The following is an 18,338-nucleotide window of genomic DNA, read 5'->3' as shown; positions in this document are numbered from 1 at the left end:
TGTTCAAGAGGCAGGAAGTGGGCACTGCTACGTAATGTCCCTTGGCGCTTTTTTTTTTTTTTTTTTTTTTAAAACAAGTCCATGAAGTCTCTAAAGTACAGGCTGTAGTGCTTAGAGTATTTTAAATATTGATTTTTTTTCTAGTATTAAAAACTTACATCTTGGTTATGTTTAGTGGTTATGTCCAGTTTTTCTTTTTTGGCTTGATGAAGTTTCCTTCTCAGATCTTCAGTAACATCCAGCTCTGACTGACTACTATTTTGCAGTAGCCTCATCTCACTCTGGATATAGTGTAGGCTGCAAAACAGAAGTATATTTTAACTATCATTGCTTCCCTGATTATATCAATCTTCATTGTTACTGATTCGATTAAATGTTAGGACACTGCAAAGACATAAACCCTACCATTTAAAAAGATGTCTAGCAGATCTCCATTATTTTGTCTCCCTGAGATTCAAACTTATTTTTTTGTTTACCATACAATACTATATCACCAACTACAAAATGTTGGTTACATCATACTACACCACACATTTGCAACCATCATTCCCTTCTGTGGTTCTTCCTTTTAAGGGCGGGGAGGGGTATTTTGCATACTTGCATTCCCACAAAAAAGATACAGGTTTAAGGTGCAATCTTGGTACATTGTGAATACTCAACTCCCTGTTACTTCTGTGGAAATGAAGATCATTAAGCACAGAGCAGGATCAAGAGCTTAGTGACTAAGGCTTTATCTACACACTGTACCAATTTAACTAAAATCAGTTTAGAAATGGATTTTAACTAAACTGGTTTAGAAACTCATTCCATTAAATCTGTACAATTTCCTCATGTGGCAATCTAGACACTGATTTTAACTTTTAAATCAGTTTAAAACTGACAGTTAAATAGGTATGGCTTTTGTATATACACACTGTCTTGTCTATAGTTAACTGCTCCCACAAAAAAGATAAAATAACCAAGACAAATAAAATACACTTTAAATGGAAATAAGGCCATAGCACATATGAAAAAAAATTGTTTCCCCCAAAGTGACTTTAGGGTTGCCAGGTGTCCGATTTTTTACCGGAACACCCAATCGAAAAGGGACCCTGGTTCCTCCAGTTGCCACCGCGGACCAAACTGTTAAAAGTCTAGTCAGCAGCGCAACAGAGGCCCAGGGATAAGGCAGCCTCCCTGCCTTCCCTAGTTCCACATGGCTCCTGAAAGTGGCAGCCAGGTCCTTGCAGCCCCTAGGTGCATAGGTGGCCAGGGAGGCGCTGCGCGCTGCCCCTGCCCTGAGTGCCAGCTCCGCAGCTCCCATTGGCCACGAACTGCAACCAATGGGAGCTGTGGGGGCAGCACCTGCAGGCGTGAGGGCAGCAGGCGGCACCTCCCTGGCTGCCCATGTACCTAGGAGCCGCAAGGACCTGGTAGCCGCTTCTGGGACCCAGCACCCCCACCCCCTGCCCCAGCCCAGAGTCTCGTCCTGCACCTAAACTCCCTGCTGGAGCCCAGACCCCCCCCAACACCCCAACCCCAGCCCTGAGTCCCCTTTTGTACTCCAAACCCCTCATCCCCGGCCCAACCCGAGCCCACACCCCTAGCTGAAACCCTCACCCACCCCCACATCCCAACCCCCTGCCCCAACCCAGAACCCCCTCCTGCACCCCAAACTCCTCAGCCCCACCCCAAAGCCCACACCCCCAGCAAGAGCCCACCCCCTCCCACCCTCCGTCTCAGCCTGGAGCCATCTCCCACACCCTGAACCCCTCATTTCTGGCCCCTCCTAACCCCTCTGGCAGGTTATCTAAAGTGCTTATATACGAATGCACAAAGCCTTGGAAACAAGTAGGGAGAACTGGAGGTCCTGGTGATGTCAAGGAATTATGACGTGATTGGAATAACAGAGACTTGGTGGGATAACTCACATGACTGGAGTACTGTCATGGATGGTTATAAACTGTTCAGGAAGGAGAGGCAGGGCAGAAAAGGTGGGGGAGTAGCACTGTATGTAAGGGAGCAGTATGACTGCTCAGAGCTCCGGTACGAAACTGCAGAAAAACCTGAGTGTCTCTGGATTAAGTTTAGAAGTGTGAGCAACAAGACTGATGTAGTGGTGGGAGTCTGCTATAGACCACCGGACCAGGGGGATGAGGTGGATGAGGCTTTCTTCCGGCAGCTCGCAGAAGCTACTAAATCGCATGCCCTGGTTCTCATGGGTGACTTTAATTTTCCTGATATCTGCTGGGAGAGCAATACAGCAGTGCATAGACAATCCAGGAAGTTTTGGGAAGGCATAGGGGACAATTTCCTGGTGCAAGTGCTAGAGGAGCCAACTGGGGGGAGCTTTTCTTGACCTGCTGCTCACAAACTGGGAAGAATTAGTGGGGGAAACAAAAGTGGATGGGAATCTGGGAGGCAGTGACCGTGAGTTGGTTGAGTTCAGGATCCTGACACAGGGAAGAAAGGTAAGCAGCAGGATACGGACCCTGGACTTCAGGAAAGCAGACTTCGACTCCCTCAGGGAATGGATGGGTAGGATCCCCTGGGGGACTAACATGAAGGGGAAAGGAGTCCAGGAGAGCTGGCTGTATTTCAAGGAATCCCTGTTGAGGTTACAGGGACAAACCATCCCGATGTGTCGAAAGAATAGTAAATATGGCAGGCGACCAGCTTGGCTTAACGGTGAAATCCTAGCAGATCTTAAGCATAAAAAAGAAGCTTACAAGAAGTGGAAGGTTGGACATATGACCAGGGAAGAGTATAAAAATATTGCTCGGGCATGTAGGAATGAAATTAGGAGGGCCAAATCGCACCTGGAGCTGCAGCTAGCGAGAGATGTCAAGAGTAACAAGAAGGGTTTCTTCAGGTATGCTGGCAACAAGAAGAAAGCCAAGGAAAGTGTGGGCCCCTTAATGAATGAGGGAGGCAACCTAGTGACAGAGGATGTGGAAAAAGCTAATGTACTCAATGCTTTTTTTGCCTCTGTCTTCAAAAACAAGGTCAGCTCCCAGACTGCTGTGCTGGGCATCACAACATGGGGAGTAGATGGCCAGCCCTCTGTGGAGAAAGAGGTGGTTAGGGACTATTTAGAAAAGCTGGACGTGCACAAGTCCATGGGGCCGGAACTGGCGGCTAAAGGAACTGGCGGCTGTGATTGCAGAGCCATTGGCCATGATCTTTGAAAACTCGTGGCGAACGGGGGAAGTCCCGGATGACTGGAAAAAGGCTAATGTAGTGCCAATCTTTAAAAAAGGGAAGGAGGAGGATCCTGGGAACTACAGGCCAGTCAGCCTCACTTCAGTCCCCGGAAAAATCATGGAGCAGGTCCGCAAAGAATCAATCCTGAAGCACTTACATGAGAGAAAAGTGATCAGGAACAGTCCACATGGATTCACCAAGGGAAGGCCATGCCTGACTAATCTAATCGCCTTCTATGATGAGATTACTGGTTCTGTGGATGAAGGGAAAGCAGTGGATGTATTGTTTCTTGACTTTAGCAAAGCTTTTGACACGGTCTCCCACAGTATTCTTGTCAGCAAGTTAAAGAAGTATGGGCTGGATGAATGCACTATAAGGTGGGTAGAAAGTTGGCGAGATTGTCGGGCTCAATGGGTAGTGATCAACGGCTCCATGTCTAGTTGGCAGCCGGTGTCAAGTGGAGTGCCCCAGGGGTCGGTCCTGGGGCCGGTTTTGTTCAATATCTTCATAAATGATCTGGAGGATGGTGTGGATTGCACTCTCAGCAAATTTGCGGATGATACTCAACTGGGAGGAGTGGTAGATACGCTGGAGGGCAGGGATAGGATACAGAGGGACCTAGACAAATTGGAGGACTGCGCCAAAAGAAATCTGATGAGGTTCAATAAGGATAAGTGCAGGGTCCTGCACTTAGGACGGAAGAACCCAATGCACAGCTACAGACGAGGGACTGAATGGCTAGGCAGCAGTTCTGCGGAAAAAGACCTAGGGGTGACAGTGGACGAGAAGCTGGATGAGTCAGCAGTGTGCCCTTGTTGCCAAGAAGGCCAATGGCATTTTGGGATGTATAAGTAGGGGCATAGCGAGCAGATCGAGGGACGTGATCGTCCCCCTCTATTCAACATTGGTGAGGCCTCATCTGGAGTACTGTGTCCAGTTTTGGGCCCTACACTACAAGAAGGATATGGATAAATTGGAGAGAGTCCAGCGAAGGGCAACAAAAATGATTAGGGGTCTGGAACACATGACTTATGAGGAGAGGCTGAGGGAACTGGGATTGTTTAGTCTGCAGAAGAGAAGAATGAGGGGGGATTTGATAGCTGCTTTCAACTACCTGAGCGGTAGTTCCAGAGAGGATGGTTCTAGACTATTCTCAGTGGTGGAAGAGGACAGGACAAGGAGTAATGGTCTCAAGTTGCAGTGGGGGAGGTTTAGGTTGGATATTAGGAAAAACTTTTTCACTAGGAGGGTGGTGAAACACTGGAATGCGTTACCTAGGGAGGTGGTGGAATCTCCTTCCTTAGAAGTTTTTAAGGTCAGGCTTCACAAAGCCTTGGCTGGGATGATTTAATTGGGGATTGGTCCTGCTTTTGAGCAGGGGGTTGGACTAGATGACCTCCTGAGGTCCCTTCCAACCCTGATATTCTATGATTCTATGATTCTCCTGGAGCCCGCACTCCCAGCCCAGAGCCCATACCTCCCCCACACACCGACACCCTGCCCCAGTCTGGAGCCCTCTCCCGCACCCCTAACCCCTCATCCACAGCCCCACCCCAGAGCCTGCACCCCCAGCCGGAGCCCTCACCCCCCTCCTGCACCCCAACCCCAGCCCTGTGAAATTGAGTGAGGGTGGGGAAAAGTAAGTGATGGCGGGGGGATGGAGTGAGCAGGGATGGGGCCTTGGAGAAGGGGCGGTGAAGGGGTGTTCGACTTTGTACGATTAGGAAGTTGGCAACCCTAAGTAACCTACAAAAGTTTGCATGATTTTCCATACAAGTAGCAACACTGATGTTTTGTATATTTTGGCCTAAACGAAGTATTAGAAGTATCACCAAAAACTGCTGTAGTTTTAAATATAAAAATAAACATTATCCTGTTTACCAAACACTACTACAGTTTCCAAGGAATGAGAACCAGAAAGAGATATTTACTGATCTAATGTATGTTTTTCATGTTCTCAGATTGGACAACAAACCAGCATAATAGGTAAACACTAAGTTTGTTTTTTAAAACGTTGTCAACTTTAGTTGTTTCAAGGTGTTACTAGTAATTTAGGCAAAAATCTATTATTTTAAGCAACTCATTGTCTCGATGGTGTCCCATATATATTTTAAGATCTATATTTATACTGTGCTACTTTCATATCACAGTGTCCATTGATTTCATATGCAAGCAGGCCAATTGTTTGTGTCACAGATAATTATTCCTCAGGGTGAAATGTACTTAATGAACATTTGCAAAACTGCACCTGGATTCAGTGCAGCAGAATCACAACAGCTATATAGTGTTACTATGAGAGCTATACCCAAAGGAATCAACAGAGAGGAGGAGTAAAAATTAGTTAAGAGGCAAAAGCACAGTGACAAGAAATTCATAATATAGCTAAAAATGAAATAACTTATTCTCTATCCTTTTTTTAATGATTTAATTATAAAAGATGGAGAATATCTTATTGCCCTTATATAAATGCATGGTACGCCCACATCTTGAATACTGCGTACAGATGTGGTCCTCATCTCAAAAAAGATGTACTGGCATTAGAAAAGGTTCAGAAAAGGACAACTAAAGGGGTTTGGAACCGGTCCCATATAAGAAGAGATGAAAAGGCTAGGACTTTTCAGCTTGGAAAAGAGAAAACTAAGGGGGGATATGATAGAGGTATATAAAATCATGAGTGGTGTGGAGAAAGTGAATAAGGAAAAGTTATTTACTTGTTCCCATAATATAAGAACTAGGGGCCACCAAATGAAATGAATGCGTAGCAGGTTAAAAACAAATAAAAGAAAATTCTTCTTCACTCAGTGCACAGTCAACCTGTGGAACTCCTTGCCTGAGGAGGTTGTGAAGGCTAGGACTATAACAGGGTTTAAAAGAGAACTGGATAAATTCATGGAGGTTAAGTCCATTAATGGCTATTAGCCAGGATGGGTAAGGAATGGTGTCCCTAGCCTCTGTTTGTCAGAGGGTGGAGATGGATGGCAGAAGAGAGATCACTAGATCATTACCTGTTAGGTTCACTCCCTCTGGGGCACCTGGCATTGGCCACTGTTGGTAGACAGGATACTGGGCTGGATGGACCTTTGGTCTGACCCAGTATGGCCATTCTTATGTTAACTTAAAATATAATGTATTATACACAAGTATCTCACATTTCACAGCCATTACAACAAGAAGCTAGAAGTGTGGAGGAAAATCAAATAGAGGTAAGGAGGGTACGAAGGGCTAGAATTAGTAAGAGCTACAGGGAGGAACGCTACAAAACCTTGATGGTTGTAGGCAGCATAGAAAAGTTGGGCTTTTGAGGTTTCTAAAATGGATGGGAAAAATCAGAGATGGTAGAGAGGCAGACCATCTCTGGGGCAGCAGCACAAGGGATCAGCTTCCAACTAAGAAAAAGAGGGAGTGTTGGACTGGGAGGAGACCAGAAAATGGAGGAAGATAGAAAAGTATGGTATAAGGGGCAACAAGTTAGCTAAGAGCATGGCTCTAAGAGCTCTGAAGATGAGGAGAATGATTTTGTAGAAAATACTGACATGGATGTGACTCCAGCAGAAATCTTACAGAAAGGGTGTCAAAAGCTGGCTGGCCCTTTAAGGCAAGTCTGGTTCAGACTCACCTGTGATGGATCACCTTCCCCTCCCAAATCTCCTCCCTAGCTGATCCTGATGTGAAGGGGACCAGATGGTCTTGTTTAATTATTAGACCCAGCTGGGTTTGGATCATGGGATTTCTACAAAGGGCTGCAAGACTACTGGTGGGAAAGATAGGCCCTAGAGAAGGATAACTCTCAGGTAGAGAGCTTGGAGGAGAAATGCTGGCTCCTGGAAGAAGGGAGACACCCCCGATGGAAAAAGCCTTATGAGTTAGAGTTCTGTAGGAGAGCAGGAAAGAAATGAGAGCTGAACCAGAGGGCAGAAGGCCCTTTTTATGTTGCATTTGAGACTACTCTCTAAGTTTATAACTAGCACCTTGCTGGGAGGTGCCAAGAGAGAGAGAACTGTTGGGAGAGTTTCCCTGGGAAAGGGGAACGTGAGGCACGCTCAATAGTGCAACAAGGGTATGCTGTAGAGGCTCACTCTACCACGAGGGGTCAGTGGAATCATTGGTGTGTGTGTACGAAGAGTCATTAATTGTATTACAACAGGGCTAGAGGCCCCAGTCTGTGTCAGGGAATCATTCATTCCTGCCCCCGAAGACTTTATAATCCAGTGGCAAGATGCCACAGGTGGGTATAGAATCCAAATGAAGCATTGAGACACGGCTGTTAGTAGCAGGAACGTCAGGCTGCATTATTAGCCATGTATACTGTTTCAAAGTGAAGTAATCATTGCACATACAGGACGTGAAGCACCCTGTACTTCTGAAGAGATGTCTACACTGCGCCCTCATGGCAGCAGCAACATGTAGGGTATGTGTCTCACAGACTTTCCCTGGTGCTGCAGTCTTTCTCTGCAGCAGGGAAAGGCTAAGATAGCAGTGTAGACAGAGGAGGCCCTGCTTGGGTGTGCAGAGAGCAGCGTAGGGTACATAGCCTAAGTTTCTGGAGTGTCTTTACTCACTTAAGCAGTGCCTTGCTCTCTATACTGCTACTTCTCTATACCCATGTTAGGGGGCCATGTAGTGTATATACACTACATACTGGTGTGAGGAGTGTAAAGTGCCCTGAGATGATGAAGAGTGGAGGGGAATGAGTAGCCAAGACATTTGTAAGGGGAAGAAGAAAAGTAGTGAAGCTATTCCTCTCTCACCTTCAAAGGAAGGGAGCTCTCCTGGCAAGAATGGAGAGAGAGAAAAATTAACTGAATTCACATTTACAGTGTGGCTCTCTGCTCGCTCTAATGGCTAGTCCATGAATAGATGTTGAACGGGCTACAGCCTTTGAGTTTAAGAAACTTGCTTTAGCCTAAGCCGTCAAAGTTCCTGCTTTTAGATCCAGAGGTTACATGAAGTTCTGATAACATGGTAGCCACATAATCAGAACCCCAAGGTGTCTATGTAGAATAGAAAAGTTTTCCTGTATTATATATTTAAGTTTATGTTTTCATAGTATAGTCCAGATCAAATGGAGCAAACCAGTTTATACCAGTTTGGGATTTGGGACGCTGCCTGTCAAGGCTTCTACATTTTTATGACATTATTAATGTTTCAGTTTTTAGTTTTAGTTTTCTACCGGGGAGGTACTGTAGAGCTGCCTACAGGGAGAGCACGCTAAAAAAAGTAAATTAAAAAAACTCAGTATTATTTTACAACTTTGAAGTCATCAAAAAGGCTTATGCCATCAGCTTTTGGGAAAACCATTTTCCCCCAAACCTCCCACCAGCCAGCAGCAGATGAAGAAGAGGTTGTCTAGAACAGTCAACATATCTACACTGCCAGGCTCGGATTCAGCAAAAGACTTAATTACATGGTTACGTGTCTTGATGAATTGGGGCCTAAACACACAAAGAGAAAAAACAAAAACAAAAAAATCCCACAGAGTCAGACCAGTGTGGCAAGATTGTATATTTCATGTTTGGACATTATAGCTATGGAATAAAGTTTTGGAAGTACTATAAAAACGAAAACAGCAGCATAAAGCAAATATACTGAATTTTTATTTACGGTATTTGCTACGTTGCCTCTGAAATGACCATCCAACAATGAGCTCTTCCATAGTGAAATTTAGGTTGATTGCCATGAAAATCAAAACATTAGCAAAAATATTAATAGCTTTTGCCCCTTCAGAATGGCTTTAGGCTGAGCTGCCTTCACTTCAAAGCAGAGGGTTTCAGCAAAACAACTAAGGCATTAGAATAGCAACTTCTAATATTATAAAATGAATTAAAATTAATGTAATTTAAATTAGACTTTTAGATTGCGTACTTATACTCAAAGTGTAATAAAGAAGTCAAACAACCTATTAACACTAAAATGGATTTTTTTAAAATAGAGTAACAGGAGAAGTTGTGTAGATACAGAAGAGCATATGCCTCAGATATGCAATAAATCACAAGAACAATGGCAGAGTTCCAACACACAAGACTTGCTGATATTTTACACATTCCATGCACCGTGTGGTAGCTATTGTATATACATACATATATATGATGAACAGAGGATTCTAACTAAAGCAATGACAATGATAACTAGAGGAGACAAAGCAAATGTAAGTGGTAAGGCTGAACGAATACACACATGCACACAAATGGATTTTTATAAGAACAAAGAAGCTCTTTGTTTCTATCATCATAAAAGTAATTGTGAGATGATTGTATAGCCTTGTTCAAAGTGTTCTTGCATTATTTAATATTCCTGATGGATAATCATATTTAGAAAATATGCTTTTACCAAAATCATATACAAAATGCCATCCTTCACAACTTCTCTAAAATTCTTTAAGAAAAACAAGAGCAAATGAAATAGCTATTGAATACTATGTTGCAGGGTAATGAAAATTTAACATGGGCAACTCAGCAAATCAATAAGTTGACTTTAAAGTTCAGTTGTGTACAGCAATCATATTAGTTACAATATTGTAAAAGTTGTCTTAGGGGTTTTTCTTCACACCTGACAAAAAGTAGTGTAATTATATCTGTGTTGCAACTAAGAGACTGATTTTTCTTCCACTTGTTAATTAGCTATGGGATTTTTCTAAACTCTTATAGCCAAAGGGGGATTCTGCATATCTATCCTAAAAGATCATGTTTCAAGGAAAAAGGGTCTATCACAGAACTCTGCTACTACTGCCAAAGCAGTTAGGAGTCCAGTTGTATGATGATTTAAATGGCAACAATATTACTTCGGACCAATATTATTAGAATGAATCAAGGTTCTCGCTAATGGTGCTATTGTTTCAAGACATTGTATACTCAACAAAACAAAAACATTGATGTGAATGATAAGGGCCATATCCATGACCATAAGTCTGCAAATGTATCCTTCCTCTCTCCCTTCCATGGTGTGCATTAAAAAAATGTGATTATGCATACCACCTGTTCTAATAAACCAACTGGAAATACTTGAGAAACCACTAAACTATTTGGTTTCCAGAGGCTAATCTACATAATTTACTTAACTATAAACTAAAGGCAGAAATTTTCAGAGGTGGTGCTCGTTACTTCTGAAAATTCGGTCCAAAGTCTGTCTAGGTACAAACAACAAAATGACAGATATACCCTACCCTAATTTTTCAACACAAAGGGCTTTTATGCCAACAATTTGATTCTCTCCCCTGCATAACAGTCCACGGCAAGGACGCTGACAGAATTTCTTGTCTGAATTTGAGGACCATCAGTCCCAGGGGACATGCCTCAAGGTTTTAAGAAAGACAGTCAAAGTTTCAGTTTAATACACAATCTCCCTGACAGATTCTTCCCAGTCCCCAAGTATCTAGGACGAGTCTTACAACTGAACAAGTTATAGAAAGTGTAACCAAATGCCATCTTGTCTGGCAAAGGAAAGACTTCTGTAACTCAGTGCAAAATGCTCCTAACTGTATTTGATTACCCCTTCTGTCTTATTGCCTTTTTTCTTTTTAAATACCTTCTGTGCTTTCCAAGGATTTCTTGCACTTAATTGGAGATATCATTCATGCCCTCTGGCCTAGCTGTTGTCAAACAAGTTGTATCAGATTAACACAAATTATATGTATTGATTAAGTTTTGTTTTCTTAGAATGACCTACTGTCAAACCTCCAAAACAATGAAAAATTCTCACAAAAAGACAATATAAGTTACTGGATTTTAAAATAAGGAACGGAAGCTCACCGTTTGATTTCAGGAATCGTGTAACTGATTGGAGGGGTAGAATTCATGATGACGAATCTCCAACTTTTTAATCTATAGTGTCTGGATAAAGAACATAATCTTCAATTATATTCTTTTACAGAAACTGAGACACTTCAAAGATTACTCTTCTCTTTGCATCATATGGATACATTAAAACCTATAACAACATAAAAAGGGCAGTTTATTTCTCATTGTAACAGAAGGAATCAATTGTATTTACTCTCAGATATTTATTAAACAAACAATGTAAGCTTTAGGCTCAGATATGTTAACACTTACTACCAGACATAGCTCCACTGAAGCCAATCGGAGACAGCAGAAAGAACTACACCTCCTAGCAAGCATTTGTAGGATCAGGCCCTTAACCCCGAAAATGCATATTTTTGAGGAGATTCTAAATTTACAATAGAAGGAGAGTGAAACACACAAAATTGTTTCTTTGTAGGTTGTATCCCTCCATTTCCCTGATGACGCATTCATCTGTGGGTTTTGGGTGTTTTTGTTTTTAAAGTCACAATACAGACAATAGGCCCCATGACAGAACAATTTTAAGAGTAGGTCAATATTTGGGACTTCACTGTGCAACAGTGGCCCTTAACTAGCAAGTCCTCCTGCAATTACTGGAGGATAATAGAAACCTGAAATTTTCTACCGATTATTGCGCTGAGGTCATTAATCACTATAAATTATCATGGATTATAGCATCACACATAAATTTGATTAACATGAAGACTCCTTTAGCAAAAATTGTGCATAGAAGAAATCCATGTTTATTCTCTCATATACAGTATAGCAACATTAGAAACACTTAATACATCAAGCATATTTAGAAAACAAGTATTAAAATATCATCAACCAATCTGAAAAAGCCAACACTTATTTCAGGTTGAAGAATAAATTCATTTATAGTTCTCTTGGCAAATCATTACAAGACAGCCTGAGATAAAATGGTCAGCACAGGCTAGATTCAGCAAAAAGATTAATTAACCATGAAGATTTTCTTCTACATGCCATTGTAGATGGACTCCCATGCCTATGACCTAGCCTGCAAGCCATCTTTACATCTAAATGTTGCAGCCACGTGTCTGCCATAATCTATTTCCATCTAACCTAACGCAGAAGTCTTCAGCTCTAATAAAGTGACTGAATAGTCCACTTTTGTTACACTAGGTCTGAAGCTTTTTAAAAACTGTACATGTTTTCTTGTCTTTATTTTTAATTCAATCACATTCTGCAGTTTGTCTCCAGAAAACAGAATCTACTCCTCCCGCCCGAAAAAAAATCCTATTACCTTTATTTATTCATTCTTTATTATATTGATTAATAATAATTTAAGGCCAATCTAAAGTAACTAAGTTAAATTCATTGTAATTACTTGGGTGTAAATCTAAAGGAAATGAGAACAGAAATTGGTTTTTCCTTTATTCATTTGGCTCCAGTTGTTTTATCAAACATTTCAAGCTATATTAGTTTATTTATTTGTGATTCATTATTTTGTGCCCACAAAAATTTCTAAGCATGTACTTGCATTTAAAACTCAAAAACCCAAATAAGCCAGCCCCCCAACCTGAAGCAAATACTCAACAGCAACTATATACCACACCACAGAAAAACTAACCCAAGAACCAATCCCTGTAACAAACCTCATTGTCTACTCTGTCCCCATATCTACTCTAGTGACACCATCAGAGGATCCAACCACATCAGCCACACCATCAGGGACTCATTCACCTGCACATCTACTAATGTGATATATGCCATCATGTGCCAGCAATGCCCCTCTGTCATGTACGTTGGCCAAACTGCACAGTCTCTACGTAAAAGAATAAATGGACGCAAATCAGACATCAGGAATGGTAACATACAAAAGCCACTAGGAGAACACTTCAATCTTCCTGGACATTCTATAACAGATTTAAAATTAGCCATACTTGAACAAAAAAACTTTAGAAGCAGACTTCAAAGAGAAACTGCAGAACTAAAATTCATTTGCAAATTTAACACCATTAATTTGGGCTTGAATATGAACTGGGAGTGGCTGGCTCACTACAAAAGCAACTTTCCCACTCCTGGAATTGACACCTCCTCCTCAATTATTGAGAGTGGACCACATCCACCCTGATTGAATTGGCCCTGTCAACACGGATTCTCCACTTGTGAGGCAACTCCCTTCTCTTCATGTGTCAGTACAATAATGCCTGCATCTGTAATTTTCACTCCATGCACCTCAAGAAGTTGTTTTTTACCCACGAAACGTTATGCCCAAATAAATCTGTTAGTCTTTAAGGTGCCACCGGACTCCGTGCTTTTACTGACAAGAAGGCTCCTCCTACAGATTAAAGCCATCTTTCCATCCCACCTGAAAAAATAGCTAAATATGTTATAAATGTTTTTAAAACTATAACACACTATGATATAGTTGCTAGACAGTTGTTAAAACACAAAATGTGTTACATTAGCAACTGCAGTATAGATAAGGTCATTGAGACACTTGACTCTGAACCTTGTAAAGTTGTGTTAGTGTTCAATCCTTCAAAAATATATTACCAAGCGTAATGCTAAATAACAGAAGTAGTCCCAGTGAAGTCAACAGGATTGCTTCTCATAGTAAGCAGTAGTAAGTGTTTGAGAAACTAGGCCCTTATTAAAGTGCAAACTAGCCCTTAAGACACAGCCCTGATATAAAGAGGCACATTCCCTGCAGCGTTCCCTTTATATTGCTTCAGGGAGGAAAAGGGCATATACTAAATCACCTTTTTAGACAACATCCCACATCCAGCCAACAACACTGGCCAGTGCATGGAGGATGGGTTTCCTGCCTCCATCTGCTCCTTGCAAACACAGTTCAGGGGTTTGTCGACCTAGGAATACTGCCCAGGTTGCTATCAAGTACTGTTTCTTCTCCATTCAAGATAGACATCAGGCTAATCATTTGGTCACCTTCAAGTGGGTGGTCATGACTGCTCAGTGGAATAAGTCCTCTTAAATTGCCTAGTTAGCATCTTTTACAACATCAGAGGCACAAACTGCTTCTTGGGCCCTGTATCAGGATGTTCAACCAACTCTGAAGTCAAAGCTACCATCCTGAACTACTTAGGGAACTCAGAAATAGTAGTACTAAACATGACTCCTAATCTTCCCCCTCCCACTCCAATACCTTCCACTGCATCTTTTATCTATCACTCTCTACCACCATCCTGCCTGTCATTCAGGCCTGTAACCTGGGCATCATCTTTGGTTTTGACCTCTCTCTAGGTCCTCATATTCAGGCTATGTCTAAATCTTGCAAATTATTTCTGCTCCAGTAAGATACCGACTTTTGTAAACATCTCCACAGCTCAAACTCTCATCCAAGCTCTCATCATCTCAATTACTGCAACATCCTTCACTTTGGCTTTGTCAAATACAATCTTGTTCCACTCATATCCCTTCAGAATGCTACTGCTAAGACTATTTTCCTAGCCTGTCACTTTGACCATGTCACCCTTCTCTTTCACTTCCTCCACTAGCTCCACATCTTTATCAAATCAAACATAAGATGCTTGTGTTCACTTACAAGACAGCTCATAATCAATTCCCATCCTACTTATCCTCTCTTATTTGCTCTCAAGCTGTCAACTCCTGCCTCTGATTGGCCAATGAGGCTAGCCTCCATAGCCCACTTATTATATTTTCAAACAAAGACCTTTGTGCATTGTCCCACACCGCCCAAATATGAGTTCCCCATAAACGTCCATATTATCAACCTCATTATCCACTTTCAAATTCCTCCTCAAAATTCTCCTTGGCAAGGATGCCAACACAAAATTTTTACAACAGTTAGACTGCTGGTGTCCTGAGATGACTGCATATGATGCTGACCAATATTGTCTCATTGTTTACTTGTACTCCCCCATCTGTCTATATTCATCTGTTGTCTCTTGTCTTATAATTAGTTTGTATGCCCTTTGGGGGCAGGAACCATCTTTTTGTTCTGGCTTTGTACAGCACCTACCACTAAAGAGTCCTAGACTAAGTTCCCTCTAAGCTGCACGGACATACAGTAAGCTATCAAGGGTCACGGAGGCGGGGAGAGGCATCCCAGTCCGGAGCTGCCGCAGCTAGGGAGAGACACCCCTGCCCCATCCCAAGCCAGCCCAGCCAGAGTTGCTGTGGCAGGAGAGAGGCATCCCTCCCCTGACCAGGCCCAGCCCAGCCCAGCCGGAGCTGCTGCAGCTGGGGAAGCACTGCCCCAGCCCCCTCACCCAGCCCAGCCCCTCCCTGCCACGGCTGGGGAGAGGCACCTCTCCCCCCGACCCCGACCCCGAGCTGCTGCTGCAAGAGAGGGCTGGGGGTGTCCTCTTTCCCTGCTGCAGCCGCAAGGCAGACTGCACCCCAAACCCCTCATCCCTAGCCCCACCCCAAAGCTCACACCCCCAACCAGAGCCCTCAACCTCCACACTCCAACCCTCTGCCCCAGCCCTGAGCTCCCTTCCACTCTCCAAACTCCTCAGCCCCACCCCCACCACACATCACCTCCATATTGGTGCACATAACAAAATTCATTCTGCACATGGACATAAAAAATTAGAGGGAACCCTGGTCCTAGGCCCTACACATAAATAATAATAGTACTAAATGGCTCCCAACCAGAACTGCTTTTTCTCAAGCATAGAGTCACATACCATCACCAAACAACTATTGAACTAGGGCTTAGGCAACATGCTAGTTCAAGCCAGAACCTCAGGCAGACTTAAGTTTGGTTCTAACACATTTTGTCCCATTCACATTGTCCAGATGAGGCAGTGAGAAAATGTTCCTGAACTTAGTTTGAAATGAAGTAACGAGGAAGCATAAAGTATGTTTCAGTAGAAAGCTACTAGTTTTGAATATGCAGTATTCTTTAATTTATTTAAATAACTGACTGGTTTACTACCACACAGCAAAAATAAAATAAACAAACAAATATGGTATTTAATTGATGGCAGCATGAACTGTTGGAATCTCATGGGATTCCAGTAAAAAACATGTTCACGTAGCAACAGCAACAAGAAAGTTCAATTTAATAAGTTAATATACATCTATGATTAATTTTTCTTGTGATTTACAATCTGTATACAGTACTAGGTCCCGATCCTGCAAAGACTTATGCATATACTTAACTTTTCTGAAATCAGTGAGCCTATTTGCAGTGCATAAAGTTAAGCATGTGCTCAGATCTTTGCAGGATTGCAGCCTTATAATATTGGAATAGGTGTTAATAGTATATTTAAATTACAAACGAACATCCAATCAGCAGATTGTGCCAAAACTATTGATAGACTTTTATTATTGCAAATCATAATTCGCAATGAAATCTATAAAGAAGGCTGGTTATCCTTTCACTGCAGTTATATATCTTACTGAAATATTATTTAAATTGATCTGTTAATAATCCAAAGGTAAGTGACAAAGGTAAGGAATTTTTTGATATGATGTTAACAGCATCCCTTTAAATAAAGGAAAATGACTTTAGAAATTGTTCAAAATGCCACATCATCAATATCTACGTACAACATAATAAAAATCAGAACTACCCAATTTTTTTAACCAAACATACATATAAATGAATGAAGCTCTCTTCCTACTTCTGTGTATACTTGAGCAAGAGCATATCAATGTCACACCTGTAGGTCAGCTCTGCCTTGCCATTTTCTGAGCCTCAGATAGCCTGATCAGCAAGCACTAGGATAAAAAATCATACAAAATGAGAACATTAGTGCTCTACAAATATGCAGCGAACATTCTAAGAATTACCATGATTTTTTTCAGAGTAACAGCCGTGTTAGTCTGTATTCGCCAACAGAAAAGGAGTACTTGTGGCACCTTATAGACTAACCAATTTATTTGAGCATGAGCTTTCGTGAGCTACAGCTCACTTCATCAGCTGTAGCTCACGAAAGCTCATGCTCAAATAAATTGGTTAGTCTCTAAGGTGCCACAAGTACTCCTTTTCTTTTTTCATGATTTTTTTAAGGAATATTTGTTGTGTATACAAAACCCACCACAAGAAGCAGGTCCTGGTTCTACATTGATTAGAACTAGCTATTTTGTTTTCTATTGTGTATATAACATTTTAGGAAAACAAGTTCCGAAGTAATACACATCCAGCATTTTACTGATTTTGTTTATAATCCAATTACAAACTGCCTTCCCTCCAGAGAAATCTCCATTTTAGTGCTCAGTAGTCAAAGCATTAGAATCCCAAACCACAACTCCCTGAAAAGACAAGTTCACCCACACCCTTTTCTGCTTCCTTCACTGCACTATGCACCAACTTGTTGCCTCCCACCCCAGAAATAGCTGCATTTAAACAGGGCAATATGTTTACAGCTAGCAAAGCGCTCTGGAATTACTCAGGATGAGAGGTGCTGTCTACGTCTAAAATGTTACCAAATCCTACATGTTTTTGGTGAGAAAAAGAGGCTCTGGGGAGCAGGATCCCCAGCCACAAAGAAATTAAAAGGAAATTGCATGTTCATAGATAATAATGATGCTCCCCTCTGCTGCCGCATATGTCCTTGCCCCCTGCTCCATCTGGCCCCATTAATCCCTTGCACCCCCCCCCCATAAGCTCCCGGCCCCTCAGCCCCACCTCTCCCATCAGCCCCCTTCTCCTCCTGCCCCATCTGCCTCCCGACCCAGCTCCATCACCCAGTCCCTCCCCAGTCTCCCTCCCACCTCCGCGGGGTAGCCCTGGCCCCGAGCAGCGGCTGGCAGCACCAGGCCGGCAGGCAGTGAGAGCAGAATCTGGACTAGTGACTCCCTGGGCGTTAGGACCCAGAGGGGACCCAAAAACCCACGCCACCCCTCCCTCCGCTCACGGAGAAATTTACAACGGCCACTTCCGGTAACAACACCGCGGCGACCTGGTCCCACCTCCCTGCCCAAGAGCGGTGCTTCCGATTGGAAGGACAGAGCATTGTGACACATCACGCTCCCAATGGCCGGAAACAGAACGAACGGCCTTGGATTCGGCCCGACCGGATAGAAGTACGCATGCGCAATAAGGTATCTATTGCGGGCCTGGGGAAATAAGAGGTGGAAAGAGGGCATGCGCACTGGGTGCAGTCAGGGAGAATATAAGGGAGGGTGGCCCGGCTGGGAGGGGGTGAATTCTTCTCCCGCGCTGAGTCCTGTAATTCCCGCTCGCTTGGCGAGACGGGGCAGCAAGAGGACAAGGAGTAGATGTTTGCTGGCTTCGTGCATTAGTCTCAGCACATGGCAAAGGAGGGAGTCAAGTTGTAGGAGAAGAATGAGAGAGAGGAGGAAGGGAAAATGCTGAGCTATTGTCAAGGGAGAGAGTGAAGCCATTGGACAAAGAAAGGACACTACAGAAAAGGATATTGACATGATGCAGAAGCAGATAAG

The 18,338-nt window shown here is 42.8% G+C and overlaps 1 protein-coding gene across 5 annotated transcripts in view; it reads right to left on the bottom strand.

Annotated features, from left to right (window-relative positions):
• CCDC171 (coiled-coil domain containing 171) overlaps nt 1-17,969 on the bottom strand; it is a 226,184-nt gene extending 208,215 nt beyond the window's left edge. Inside the window, exons 1-4 of one of the 5 annotated variants that reach the window (XM_084628107.1) lie at nt 17,847-17,969; nt 16,528-16,652; nt 10,929-11,106; nt 159-297 (exon numbers count right to left, since the gene is read on the bottom strand). In XM_084628107.1, coding sequence (XP_084484233.1) covers nt 159-297; nt 10,929-10,975 — 186 coding nt within the window. In that variant the 5' untranslated portion in view covers nt 10,976-11,106; nt 16,528-16,652; nt 17,847-17,969. Of the gene's footprint in view, nt 1-158; nt 298-10,928; nt 11,107-16,527; nt 16,653-17,648; nt 17,755-17,791; nt 17,810-17,846 lie in introns of those variants that run through there. The other 4 variants (XM_084628108.1, XM_084628104.1, XM_084628105.1 and 1 more) reach the window with 4 other exon arrangements.
• Between the last annotated feature and the right edge of the window lie 369 nt (nt 17,970-18,338).

Source organism: Lepidochelys olivacea, assembly GCF_965140295.1.
Source record: "Lepidochelys olivacea isolate rLepOli2 genome assembly, chromosome: 5".
NCBI classification, from domain to species: Eukaryota; Metazoa; Chordata; order Testudines; family Cheloniidae; genus Lepidochelys; species Lepidochelys olivacea.
The sequence above is the reverse complement of the archived record's forward strand: the minus strand, read 5'-3'. Positions and strand labels throughout refer to the sequence as shown.